This window comes from Chiloscyllium plagiosum, unplaced genomic scaffold (assembly GCF_037043375.1).
Source record: "Chiloscyllium plagiosum isolate Xiang-an unplaced genomic scaffold, Cpla_swu_hap1 HiC_scaffold_36, whole genome shotgun sequence".
Lineage (NCBI taxonomy): Eukaryota > Metazoa > Chordata > Chondrichthyes > Orectolobiformes > Hemiscylliidae > Chiloscyllium > Chiloscyllium plagiosum.
Genome location: NW_028270174.1, coordinates 18,934,029 through 18,948,126, shown reverse-complemented (window position 1 = coordinate 18,948,126; position 14,098 = coordinate 18,934,029). Strand labels below are relative to the sequence as shown.

Here is a 14,098-nt window from a genome sequence, read left to right as displayed (position 1 = left end):
TTGTACCAAACTCCACCATTCCTCTGGCAGTTCATTCCATACACTTACTACTCTCTGCATGAAAAAATGTCCCTTTGGTCCCTTTTAAATCTTTTTCTTCTCACCCTAAACCTCTGCCCATACATTGTATGACACTTTGATCTTTTACTTATAAATTCTGTGTCCTATGTATCCTGCCCCACTTGCTACCTGTTGAGGGAGCAGCACTCTGTCAGCTTGTACTTTCAAATAAACCTGTTGGACTACAACCTGGTTTTCATAGAATCATATTGTGATTTTTAACTTCATGAAAAAGACAGGTTAGAATTCTTCACAGCATAAAAAAAAGAACATAAGCATTTTACTTTTTCTATTATATTTTGTGGATATGTTCACTGGAATATGTTGTATGAAATTTAGACAAATGAAGGTTAATGTACATCAGTCTGACCTTTTTGATGTTGCTTGTATTGCCTTCCATTTAGTAAAAGCTCCTGTCCCATCAGAATTTGCAAGGTGCATCCTGATTGGAATTAATTGAGGGTCCACTGTAAGTCTAAAGGTTACACTGGAATTAAAATGGCTGATTTGATACAATAATTTGAACTCTAGTGTAAATGTAACATAAGAAACATAGGCATGGGAATTTCCACTTTTGTTTGCACTAGCTTACTGTATCTTGAATATTGTTATTTTCAGGTAGCCTGGGAACTATAATGTAGCTGTCCGAGATTATGGTGATCCTATATTGGGAGGTTTCCTGACCAAGTAAGGCAGACATACTGAAGTAATATGATAGAATGACAATTTAAAATATCTTGCACGTCCTGAACTGCTGCAGATCTCGTAGCAATATAGTTTGTTTGAGATGCAAGCAACTTTTAGTCCTTCCCTGAAACCTGACATTCTCTGTTATAGAATATATATTTGCTTCTGTGTCAGCATGGGTTTGTTTCATATTTTTTAGATTAGATTAGATTCCTTACAGTGTGGAAACAGGCCCTTCGGCCCAACTAGTCCACACCGACCCTCCGAAGAGTAACCCACCCAGAACTATTTCCCTTCTAACACTAACACTAGTGGGCAATTTAGCATGGCCAATTCACCTGACCTGCACATCTTTGGATTGTGGGAGGACCTACAGTTTGTAATAATGCCGAGAACTGTAGATTCACAAAGGACCTCCATGGAACTTCAATACCACAATGTGAACACTTGTAACAATACTGAAGGCCAGGCAGCCAGGTGCAAAAGAAATAGAAATACAACAGTGTTTCAGCATCTTGAATAATTTGTGATCAAAGAATCTCTGAATAATACTGTTGGCAATAATGTTGTTGAGGGTACTGATGCAATCAACGTATGTGTAGGCTGGGGTGCATGCTGACTTGAGCTCGGACATTGAAGTCAGCTTGAATTTACCCAAGACAATGATAAACTACTACATTATCCTTCAAATCCTGGACATCAAAGACCCAGTTGTAGGAAAATCTGACATATACAACAGCCAGCAAGAATTACAAGCTCATCCAGGGAAGGAAAAGGTTCATGCCCAAAAGCTTATTTCATGAACCTTTTCCTTCCCTGGATGAGCTTGTAATTCTTGCTGGCTGTTGTATATGTCAGATTTTCCTACAACTGGGTCTTTGATGTCCAGGATTTGAAGGATAATGTAGTAGTTTATCATTGTCTTGGGTAAATTCAAGCTGACTTCAATGTCCGAGCTCAAATCAGCATGCGCCCCCGCCTACACATATGTTGATTGCATCAGTACCCTCAATAACATTATTGCCAACAGTATTATTCAGAGATTCTTTGATCACAAATTGTTCAAGATGCTGAAACTGTTGTATTTCTATTTCTTTTGCACCTGGCTGCCTGGCCTTCAGTATTGTTACAAGTGTTCACATTGTGGTATTGAAGTTCCATGGAGGTCCTTTGTGAATCACAGTTCTTCGCATTATTACAAAACTGTAGATCTTGCAAAGTTTTGTATAAGCAAATGTTGGTATGAGCTACCTCTTGTGGTGCTTTTACATTACATGAAGCTCTTTTAGTTCTGTCACTACAGCACCCTTTTGTCTTTATGTGGAAGGGATTTTAACCAGTGCAAATATGGGAAGGATGTTAACAGGTTAAAAACTCAAACCTGAACCCAATCCACTTCAAAACAGCCATGGCTGGGAGCTGTGCGACCAACTTGCTTCTAGGATGTGTGTTTGTCCTGGTTTCTCATGTTTATTCAGGCTATTGGTGTTAAATTTAATAGATTCTCTACCCATACCACCATGTTTCCAATTCCCCTTCCAGCCTGTGATTGCTCATGCTCCTGCTCCCTGGTCTTCCACCAGGTCTTTTGATTACTTTAGTCTCCTAGCTTGATCCATTTCTTTGGCCTTATAAATCCACCTTCTTGTCTTTGAAATCTGAGCACCTCCTCTCCAGCTGTTCTTTTCCCTTTCTGGCCTTCCATTTCAGTTTCCTTCCCTGCACCTCTGATTTTCCCCATAGTCTTTCTGAACCAACCTTTCCTGCCTGACAGTGACATGATGCCAAAATGTTAACAGTATTTCGGTTTGTCTTGCTACGACTTAAAAATCTGGACAGTAAATAATTTGCCACATGATGATGGTTTACTTGTCAGTAACAATTTCTGGAAACTTGATTAGCCCTTTGTCTTTCAAATAAAAGTTGGCATATTTGTTTTACAGTTCATACTTTGATGAGAAAGGTTTGGTTCGACAGCAGTTGGATTCATTTGATGAATTCATACAAATGTCAGTGCAGAGAATTGTGGAAGATGCTCCTCCAATAGATCTCCAAGCTGAAGCACAGCATACTTCTGGGGAAGTAGAAGAGCCGGTAAGAAAAACTCCAAAAGAAAACATTGTTATATTTTTATCAGTTGAAATGGACAGATGTATAATATATATGTGTTATTTTTGTGTTCCAGCCCAGGTTCTTACTAAAATTTGAACAAATCTATTTATCCAAACCAACACATTGGGAAAGGGATGGGGCACCATCTCCAATGATGCCAAATGAAGCTAGATTACGAAATCTTACGTAAGTTTCTTTGGATGCATTACAGAGCACAAATAATTTTTATCAACTTCTCAAAAAAATGAGTTGTGAGTTGGGATTTGCGATTTTGCATTTGACTTTTTACAGATATTCAGCCCCTCTCTATGTGGACATCACAAAGACAGTGATTAAGGAGGGAGAGGAGCAGATGCAAACCCAACATCAGAAAACGTTTATAGGAAAGATTCCTATCATGCTTCGATCCACATATTGTCTTCTTAGTGGTCTGACAGATCGTGATCTCTGTGAGCTCAATGAATGCCCACTGGATCCTGGTGGATATTTCATCATCAATGGATCAGAAAAGGTACAGAATTTGTAGTTGTCTTATAAAATATTTGGCAAATTAAGGAGATTTCAGAATAATTCATTCTAACGAAATCTAAATTTTTTCAAGACATTCAATGCCAATTAGTGATCTAGATGAATACTAATGTATAAATGAGTTACTTTGGTTTTCATATCACAACAATTGCAAAGAAAGCAAATCTGTATAGATACATTGTAAATGTTCGCCATATAAAGTGCTTACCAGTAAAATAGGTTTGATGTGGGAGTTTTGAGATGTCTGATTTTATTACCATCCTTTAATTAAAATGTCGATGCATAATGGTCTTGTGTACCAAAGTCCCAGAAAACTAATGTGACTCATCTGTTATCATTATTGTACCATCTTGACTACTTAAGGTGTCTCTGGCAAGACTTAGATAAAGGTCCCAAAGGGCCTTTGGTACATAGTACCATAGTGAGATTAATTATTTCTCCAAGACATGGGGCTGTTAAACCCAAAGAGTATGTCAAGGGCATTCATATGGGCTTCACTTAACATAACTTTCTCCACCTGTAACTTGTACTTTACATGAGTAACTGTTGGAGAGGTATGACCTTTATTCTCAAGCCTCTTGATATGTTTCACAGCTAGCATTATTTATTCTTAACACTCCCTTCTAATTTTCTAGGCTGTCTGCCAAAATGTCTGTTTAGGGCTTTTTTCACATTTTGTTATACAGATTGTTATGCATGTGCCAGCATTCATACACTGATCTCATCATGATTAACCAAGAAATGAAAGCAGTGCAACTATTGATCCATTTAACAGTAGGCACATTATGCAGAATTGCCATACCAACAAAATTTCTTCAGTTTTTTGGAATATATGGATGCTTTTATTAAAAGTAATGTCTTATTAGTATACATGTACTAATGCAATGTTTCCTCTAATTTGCTCAGCAACTCCCATGTGGTTCCTTTAAATTATTGCTCCAGTGTAGCTGTACAAAAAAAGCAAATAAAAATAATCATCCACGTATTCCAAAAAAACAAAGAGCTTTGTTTGCATGGCAGTTCTGCATGATGTGCCTACCGTTAAGTGGATCAATATTTGTGCATTGTTTTCATTTCTTGATTTGACAAGTGAATTTTAAAACATGTTCTGGATTAGTGGTGCTGGAAAAGCACAGCAGTTCAGGCAGCATCAGAGGAGCAGGAAAATCGACGTTTCGCGCAAAAGTCCTTCATCAGGAATACAGGCAGAGTGCCTGAAGGGTGGAGAGATAAATGAGAGGAGGATGGGGGTGGGGAGAAAGTAGCAAAGAGTGCAATGGGTGGATGGGGGTGGGATGAAGGTGATAGGTCAGGGAGGAGGGTGGAGTGGGTAGGTGGAAAAGAAGATAGGCAGGTAGGACAAGTCATGTGCACAGTGCTGAGTTGGAAGTTTGGAACTGAGGTGAGGTGGGGGAAGAGGAAATGAGGAAACTGTGGAAGTCCACATTGATGCCCTGGGATTGAAGTGTTCCGAGACAGAAGATGAGGCGTTCTTCCTCCAGGCATCGGGTGGTGAGGGAGGCTCAGGACCTCCATGTCCTCGGCAGAGTGGGAGGGGGAGTTGAAATGTTGGGCCACAGGGTGGTGTGGTTAAAACATGGTATGCCCCCATTAGGATTGTTCCATTACTGTCAAACAGACAGGCTAACAGTCTGTAGATTGACACTAGGTTTGCACTTCCCTACTTTCTTGTAGCTAGTGGAAATCTTCGGAGGAAAAATAGTTTATATCCCTTATATCTTCGAAATGTGTGATCTGAAGGAATTGTAAATTCAGACAACAGTTTTAGCTTGCTTCCTGTCAGAAACTCCTTTGTATCTGTTGAAAAAAAGTTTTAAGTTCTTATCAGGAATTAACTGATTCACTGAAAAAAATATTGTCAAAAAAAATTTTCCTTACTCTGTCCAAATGCTGAACATATTGATTCCTGTGAAAGGTTGTATAGTGGCAGTGTCACTGGGCTAGTAATCTAGAAGTCCAAGTAAATACTGTGGGGGCATTGATTCAAATCTTGCCACAGCGGCTGGTGAGGTTTCAATTCCATGAACACATATGGAATTTGCAAACCAGTAAACAGTGGTGACTATGAAATTATGACTGATCATTGCAAAAACCCAACTGAAATGCGTTTCCCTGATGTCCTTTTTTTGGAAGGAAATCTGCCATCCTTACCTGGTCTAACCTACATGACTCCAGAAACACAATAATGCGCTTTACTCTTCATTGCCCTCAGAAATGGTTTGGCAAGTTCAAGGGCATTTGTGGATTAGCAACAATTGCTAGCCATGTCAATGATGCCCACTTGCCATGAATAAGCCAAATGACTCAAAAATGTAACAAGATCCACAAACAAAATATGCATTACAATTCTGATGCCATATTTTACATTCTACATTGCTGTAGGTTTCATTCTTATTGATCTTAAGATAAATAAAAGCAGCAGAAGACTATATCACCTAATGAAACCTGCTTTTCCATTCATTGTGGTCCTGGTTGAACTCTGGCTTGAATTCCGCTTATTTACCAGTTTCCCAAATGTCTTGATCCACTGAAAACCAATCCTCTGTTTGTGTCAACCTTTAAGTATGTTCAATTATACCCTTCCACAGTCCTCTGGTTAGAGGATTTCAAAGATACAGTGAGGAATATTCTCCTTGTTTCAGTCCTGATTGATTGATTGACTGTCATCCTGAAATATCTCTTTGATTCAGATTCCCTAGCCAGTGGAAACAACTTCTCAGTTTGTTGCATATTTTGCACAACTTGGCAATTTTTTATTATAGTTTGATTTGATGGTTAAAACCACTGTACATGAATAACAGTAAAATAAATAATTTGTGTTTATAATAAATTAATCATTTTGGATATTTCTAAGGTCCTAATTGCACAGGAGAAAATGGCAACAAACACAGTGTATGTGTTTGCAAAGAAGGACTCCAAATATGCGTACACAGGGGAGTGTCGGTCCTGTTTAGAGAATTCTTCTCGTCCCACAAGTACCATCTGGGTCAGCATGCTAGCAAGAGGAGGACAGGTAGGACTTTGGACAATTTTTTATTTCCTTGAGTCACTTTAAAGTTTCTTTGAACACCGTTCACTCTTAAACTGCTTTCTGTTTTCTCTGTAGGGTGTAAGAAAAAGTGCAATAGGCCAGAGAATTGTTGCTACACTGCCATACATCAGGCAGGAAGTTCCTATAATTATTGTGTTTCGTGCTTTGGGATTTGTGTCTGATCGAGACATTTTGGAGCACATTATCTATGATTTTGATGATCCTGAAATGATGGAAATGGTGAGTTTTAATCTCACTTAAAGTTTTTTGTAAAACTACTTACTTGTGCAGTCATTTTAATGTCTTTCTCTGGTGGAAGTCCTTTTCTTGTGGACAATAGCTGGTGCTAATAAAATTTTAAGCAAATTTTCTGGTTAAGGCCACAGCACATCCTGACTCACTAGAAATTTCAGAATTTGAGAGTCAGAAACACATTTCAAATCAGTTTGAGGTTAGTCTATAGGGTGCTTTATAAAATGTGCTTTAGCCCTGTTTGAGTTGGTGGCATTCAAAATTTGAGTCACCAGGTTGGTGGCTACAAGTTCCTCTCCAAAATCAGAGCACAGAAATCAAAGCTGACATCCATAACAGTAGATTAGATTACAGATTAGATTAGATTACTTTACAGTGTGGAAACAGGCCCTTCGGCCCAACAAGTCCACACCGACCCGCCGAAGCGCAACCCACCCATACCCCTACATTTACCCCTTACCCCTTATGGGCGGCACGGTGGCACAGTGGTTAGCACTGCTGCCTCACAGCGCCAGAGACCCGGGTTCAACTCCCGCCTCAGGGCGACTAACTGTGTGGAGTTTGCACATTCTCCCCGTGTCTGCGTGGGTTTCCTCCGGGTGCTCCGGTTTCCTCCCACAGTCCAAAGATGTGCAGGTCAGGTGAATTGGCCATGCTAAACTGCCCGTAGTGTTAGGTAAGGGGTAAACGTAGGATTGCGCTTCGGCGGGGCAGTGTGGACTTGTTGGGCCGAAGGGCCTGTTTCCACACTGTAAGTAATCTAATCTAACACTACGGACAATTTAACGTGGCCAATTCACCTGACCTGCACATCTTTGGACTGTGGGAGGAAACCGGAGCACCCAGAGGAAACCCACGCAGACACGGGGAGAATGTGCAAACTCCACACAGTCAGTCGCCTGAGGTGGGAATTGAACCCGGGTCTCTGGCGCTGCGAGGCAGCAGTGCTAACCACTGTGCCACCGTGCCGCCCACTGAAGGAGAACTGGACTATTAGAGGAGCGAATTACTGCAGATGCAGGAATCTGTACTGAAAACATAAAATGCGGAGATAACAGCTGGTCAGACAGCACCCACCGGAGGGAAAGCAAGCTAATGTATAGATGACTCTTCATCCGTTTCTGCTCAGTTGTTAATTTGAAGCCCCATCTGCACACTCAGGTAGATGTTAAAAATCACATGCATCTACCTTAAAAGAAGATTAGAGGATTATCCCCATTGTCCTGCCCAATATTTATCACTCACTCACTGTCTCTAAACAAATTATCTAATCGTTATCACATTTATTGCTTCTGGAAGCAAATTGACTACCACATTTTCTTGATTTCTAATTGCTTTGAGGTGTCAGATGACTATGTAGGGTGCCTAAATATTTTCACATTACAAGTGCATGCCTGTTCTTTATTGCTGATTATATTCTCTACAGAAATGCTGAGTGAAAGCCAAGGCAGGAAACTGGATTTAAATTTGACAGGAAATAGGTCTAGGTTATATTACTATGCCCATATATATCAAGCTTACTTGTGTATGTTATATAGGTTACAATCATTACATTTTTATTATAGGTGAAGCCTTCACTGGATGAAGCTTTCGTTATCCAGGAACAAAATGTCGCATTGAATTTTATTGGTTCAAGAGGTGCAAAACCTGGTGTAACAAAAGAGAAGAGAATTAAATATGCAAAGGAAATCCTGCAGAAGGAGGTGCTGCCACATGTTGGAGTCAGTGACTTCTGTGAGACTAAGAAAGCTTATTTCTTGGGGTACGTTATTGAGTACTTAAGTGAGAATTGTAGTTTCAGAGAAAAGAAAACTATTTTCTTAAACTTACCAAAAATAAACAGACTCAGCTAAAAGCATGCTTCAGATGCAATGTACAATGTGATATAGAACTGATTTGTATGGGTTAGCAAGAGTTGCAAACAATGTTTAATACTTTTGAAACCAAGGCTGTGTGCAGTGATTGGTAGTTACAAGTTTTGGTGTGGTCAGTAGTTTGAACTTGCAAAAGATGCCAAGTTGTTCAAATGTGCTTAGTCCTGTGACTTTTAATTTGGAAAAATAATCAATTGATTGCTCTTTCCAACAATTAAACTTGAAAACAATCGATTTTCCAATTGCGAGAGATGTCATAAAGATGTTTCATTTTTTTGCATGATGTATCTAATTCTAATTTGTCAAACCATATTTTATGAATAAGCATTTTAGAGTACTAGTAACTTAAAACTAATTCAAGTTTTCTTTGTTTAGTTACATGGTTCATCGATTACTATTGGCTGCTTTAGGCCGAAGAGAATTGGATGACAGAGATCATTATGGGAACAAAAGGCTAGACCTGGCTGGACCATTGCTTGCTTTCCTGTTTAGAGGGTAATGAGAGCAGTGTAATGAAATATAAACTTATTTATTCTTTTTTTAATAGAATCCCTACAGTGTGGAAGCAGGGCGTTCAGCAACAAGTCCACACTGACCCCTCCAAAGTTAAACACACCCAGACCCATTCCCCTCTCCTATTATCCTGTGTTTACTCTTGACTAATGCACCTAACCTATACATTACTGAACACTGGGGGAAATTTTAGCATGGCCAATCCGCTCTAACCTGCACATCTTGGATTGTGGGAGGAAACCGGAGCACCTGGAAAAAACCCACGCAGACATGGGGAGAATGTGCAAACTCCATACAGACAGGCGCCCCAGGCTGGAATCGAACCTGGGTCCCTGGTGCTGTGAGGCAGCAGTGCTAACCACTGAGCCATCGTGCCACCCTTTCACATACAATTAAATACTTTTGTCACTTTTTCCTCTTTTTGATTGTTTATTTTCTGTCTCAAATTGTGAGGAGAGGTGGATGCACAAGGCCACATTATACAACAGGTAGATGTAGTTGACTCTGCAAGTGCAACAATATTGCAAAATTTTCAAATCTATTAGAAAACAATATGTACATCTGAATTAAATAATGTTTTATTCATACTTTTATAATGTAATTGTAAATGAAATCAAAAGTTAGCAACTTAAACTTATTTTCACAGTATGTTTAAGAACTTGTTGAAAGAAGTACGGATATATTCCCAAAAGTTCATAGACAGAGGGAAAGATTTCAACTTGGAGTTGGCAATTAAAACACGGATTATTTCGGATGGTCTAAAATACTCATTAGCAACAGGAAATTGGGGTGATCAAAAGAAGGCTCATCAAGCCAGAGCTGGTGTATCCCAGGTAAAATTCTTTTACTGCAGTAAATACTTCGTCCATATTGGACATAATGATTCTTTGCACAAACGTTATGGATAGAGAGACAGCAAATGCTTGCATTTCTAATCTTCTGTGATGATTCAAATTATTTTCATATCATGTTAATTGAGTGGTGATGTTCAAAATCTGACACCATCCTTATCAACATGCTTTTTCCCGTATTGATCTGACTTATTTGATACCATGACTTTTCCGTATATCCCTTTGTCATTCAGGTAAACATTTGCCTAAATTAGAGAGGTGTGCACAGTTGGTGGAGGAAAAAGTACCGACATTCTTATGTGCAAATTGTTACAGTTGTTCTCAAAATTATTCTTTGTCTTTTGTTAGTTATGTGAAAGGCTTTAACCTTGTCTTTGTGAAACATTGCTTTTTCCTTATGTCAAAGTCTGTTCCGCTATGGAGTCTTGATTATGGCATTCTCTTTTAGGGGAGAGAATAATAGTGAGATCTTTCAGAAGGTACAAGCCTCTCCTGTCTAAGAAAGTTACAGAACACATTGGGTCTCTGTCAATCAATTAAATGTTATATTTGTGAACTGGATAGGGGTTGGTAGGGAAGTCCTAACTTCCACTTGTAACCAAGATTTTAAAATTCTAAGATCTTGACATTAGACTACAATTATTGTAGTAGAGTCTGAAATTTGGTATATGTAGTCTCTTGTCTGCTAATAGAACTTAGAGACATGATTATCTAAATTGCAGAATTATCTGGTGAATAATATATGAAATCACTAACAGGAGAATTGGAAAGTTATTAATCCATGGCCAACTCCAAATCATGCATCAGCTTGCACGAGATCCTAAAAAGTTATTCCTCCAGTTTGAAAAAATGATTAGTATGGTGGCTGGATCTTTCGATCCCAGATGGCCTAATTCAGGAGGTGTTAATTTTGACTGTTGGAGAATGAGTGTTCTTTCCACATTGAATAGGCTAGAATTACACTTGCTATAATCCACAAGAAAGTGCATTTGCTTCTAGCAAATTACAGACCCTCACAAATAAATTTGTCTGAAATAGATATCCCTTTCCCAATCAGCCCAAGCAATTTAAGTTGTTCTTGTAATCATTGAAATCGCAGGTAATTTTGAACTTTATCTTGAAGACTAATCAAACTAAAGTGCCTTATGGCTACACCTCAATATAACAATTCATTCATTGGACATGAATGAGTGCCAATCCAAACTAGTGTGATCATAATAAGCCCTATTTTTCCCCTATCACAGGACTAATTATAACCAGAAATGAAAACTAAACCGCTTCAAAGTTTGTGAGAAGATTTGTAGCTCGGGTGCTCGTTGTTGTGGTTCGGTTCGCCAAGCTGGGAATTTGTGTTGCAGTTGTTTTGTCCCCTGTCCAGGTGACATCCTCAGTGCTTGGGAGCCTCCTGTGAAGCGCTTCTGTGATCTTTCCCCCGGCATTTGTAGTGGTTTTAATCTGCCGCTTCTGGTTGTCAGTTCCAGCTGTCCGCTGCAGTGGTCGGTATATTGGGTCCAGGTCGATGTGTTTTATTGATTGAATCTGTGGATGAGTGCCATGCCTCTAGGAATTCCCTGGCTGTTCTCTGTTTGGCTTGTCCAATAATAGTAGTGTTGTCCCAGTCGAACTCATGTTGCTTGTCATCTGCGTGTGTGGCTACTAAGGATAGGTGGTCGTGTCGTTTCGTGGCTAGTTGGTGTTCATGGACGGGGATCGTTAGCTGTCTTCCTGTTTGTCCTATGTAGTGTTTTGTGCAGTCCTTGCATGGGATTTTGTACACTACATTGGTTTTGCTCATGCTGGGTATTGGGTCCTTCGTTCTGGTAAGTTGTTGTCTGAGACCATTTCCGAACTGACAGCCAGATTACTGCGATCACTAGGACTCATAACAGCACACAAACCAACAGCCACTCAGACAACAACTCACCAGAACGAAGGACCCAATACCCAGCATGAGCAAAACCAATGTAGTGTACAAAATCCCATGCAAGGACTGCACAAAACACTACATAGGACAAACAGGATGACAGCTAACGGTCTGCATCCATGAACACCAACTAGCCACGAAACGACACGACCAGCTATCCTTAGTAGCCACACACACAGATGACAAGCAACATGAGTTTGACTGGGACAACACTACTATTATAGGACAAGCCAAACAGAGAACAGCCAGGGAATTCCTAGAGGCATGGCACTCATCCACAGATTCAATCAATAAGCACATCGACCTGGACCCAATATACCGACCACTGCAGCGGACAGCTGGAACTGACAAAGGGAAGCGGCAGGTTCAAACCACTACAAATGCCGGAGGAAAGATCACAGAAGCGCTTCACAGGAGGCTTCCAAGCACTGAGGACGTCACCTAGACAGGGGACGAAACAACTGCAACACAAATTCCCAGCTTGGCGAACCGAACCACAACTAAACAGTTTATTAAACCAGTCTGAAGCTCTGGGCTATCAATACAGCCATTGTCATTCCCAATTGTCATTCCCAAGAGCCTAAATATATTGATGCACTCCTTCTGTAAGCATTGCATAATCAAAAACACAGAATTTCGTCAATGTATGTGTGTTAATATACACTTCTTTAAAAGATACATGAATGTCCACCCAAATAATACAGCAGCCTTCCAGCTTGGCATCCTGACTTCATAAAGTGTGTGAATATATAGGATATGATCTTAAACTAATAATTGAATATTTCACTCGTAACTAGGTATTGAATCGGTTGACCTTTGCTTCAACTCTCTCTCACCTTCGTCGTCTAAACTCTCCAATTGGAAGAGATGGAAAGCTGGCAAAACCCAGGCAGCTGCACAATACCTTATGGGGTATGATATGCCCTGCTGAGACTCCAGAGGTAAGATTGAGTTGAGTAAGATTGTGTTGCCTATGGGATATCTTTAAGTTTTCTATATCCAATTTCTGGAACAATGGGGGCAGAAATTTTTCAATGTTGTACCATCACAGACATTCATCAATTCTCTGCTCCTGGGAGTCCACGTAATCTATGCAGAGCTGTTAGAAGCAGTTTTACATAAATTTCTCCCCATTGTTTTAGAATAGTATTGGTGAATAGGTCATAAGAAATGTAGTAAAGAGCAGCTATTCAGATGGATTAGTTAATGACCATGATGAGAAGGTAACATCTTTATAAATAATGTGTTTAAATTTGTTTTTTTTGTTTGTGAGGTCAGAAACCAAGGTTTTAAATTTATTGAGCGCCAACTTCAAAGTCTGAAAAATAGAAAATAAATTGACTCCTGGAAACTGAACTAAAGTAATTTTGATACTGGCAATTGATATGATCCATTGGAAGAAGTATTCAGGTATTCAATACCACAACATAATCCTACAAGATAAATGCTCTCAAACGCTCTGAACAAATAACATGATAGAGCAGGACAATACCTTCCCCATACTTTGCAGCATTTCACTTCAAAGTACATAACCAATTCTCTTTGGAAACTTGTCATTGATTTGCTGAAATCACCATTTCAGGCCATATATATTCCTGATTATAACTGGCATTTTAATTTTTGAAAAATCTTCATTGCAGTATGGTTCTTTTACCAAATATGATACATCTGTCTCTTCTGGCAATACATTCTCTTGCCTGTGTAAAATGTTTGTTCCAATCTACTGTATCAAAATATATCTCAACTGTCAAAGCTTAATGTAAATGGTTAGGGAAAGACAGTTTCTTCTGGAATATTTGTGATGAGGAATCATCAATTTGAAGTTGTCACTTTGTGCAATGAAAGATTAGAAGAGATCTCTTTATTGGAAGACTAAGTGCTTGAGGCATAAAATTGAGTAAGTGAACTTGTTGAAGTAGATAATGATACAAGGCTGTTGGGTTAGTTTGAGGTTGCTTGAATGCCACTGAACATTACTGCCTTTATCAGGGCTTTGTATGCTGTGTTAATATTTACCTTGGAGATACTAAATAGTCCTTTTACATCCTGTGCCTCTGTGATCTAATATTGAGGTTAATGATGGGCTTTTATTTTCTATTTCCAGTTTTGCTTTGGACCTCTCTATAATCTTCTAAGAACATGTGCTGGGAAAATAAAAAAATACATAACTATTTAGTTCAAAGTCACAAACCTAACAGCAGCTAACATGCATGTGATGTCACTTAGCATATTATTTTCAGTATTA

The 14,098-nt window shown here is 39.2% G+C and overlaps 1 protein-coding gene across 1 annotated transcript in view; it reads left to right on the top strand.

Annotated features, from left to right (window-relative positions):
- The window catches only part of polr2b (RNA polymerase II subunit B), a 52,358-nt gene that overhangs the window by 14,763 nt on the left and 23,497 nt on the right, over nt 1-14,098 (top strand). The window contains exons 3-11 of the mRNA XM_043674270.2: nt 2,691-2,841; nt 2,933-3,045; nt 3,151-3,370; nt 6,263-6,421; nt 6,515-6,679; nt 8,257-8,453; nt 8,941-9,060; nt 9,725-9,911; nt 12,651-12,794. Of these exons, the coding sequence (XP_043530205.1) occupies nt 2,691-2,841; nt 2,933-3,045; nt 3,151-3,370; nt 6,263-6,421; nt 6,515-6,679; nt 8,257-8,453; nt 8,941-9,060; nt 9,725-9,911; nt 12,651-12,794 (1,456 nt within the window). The remainder of the gene's footprint in view (nt 1-2,690; nt 2,842-2,932; nt 3,046-3,150; nt 3,371-6,262; nt 6,422-6,514; nt 6,680-8,256; nt 8,454-8,940; nt 9,061-9,724; nt 9,912-12,650; nt 12,795-14,098) is intronic.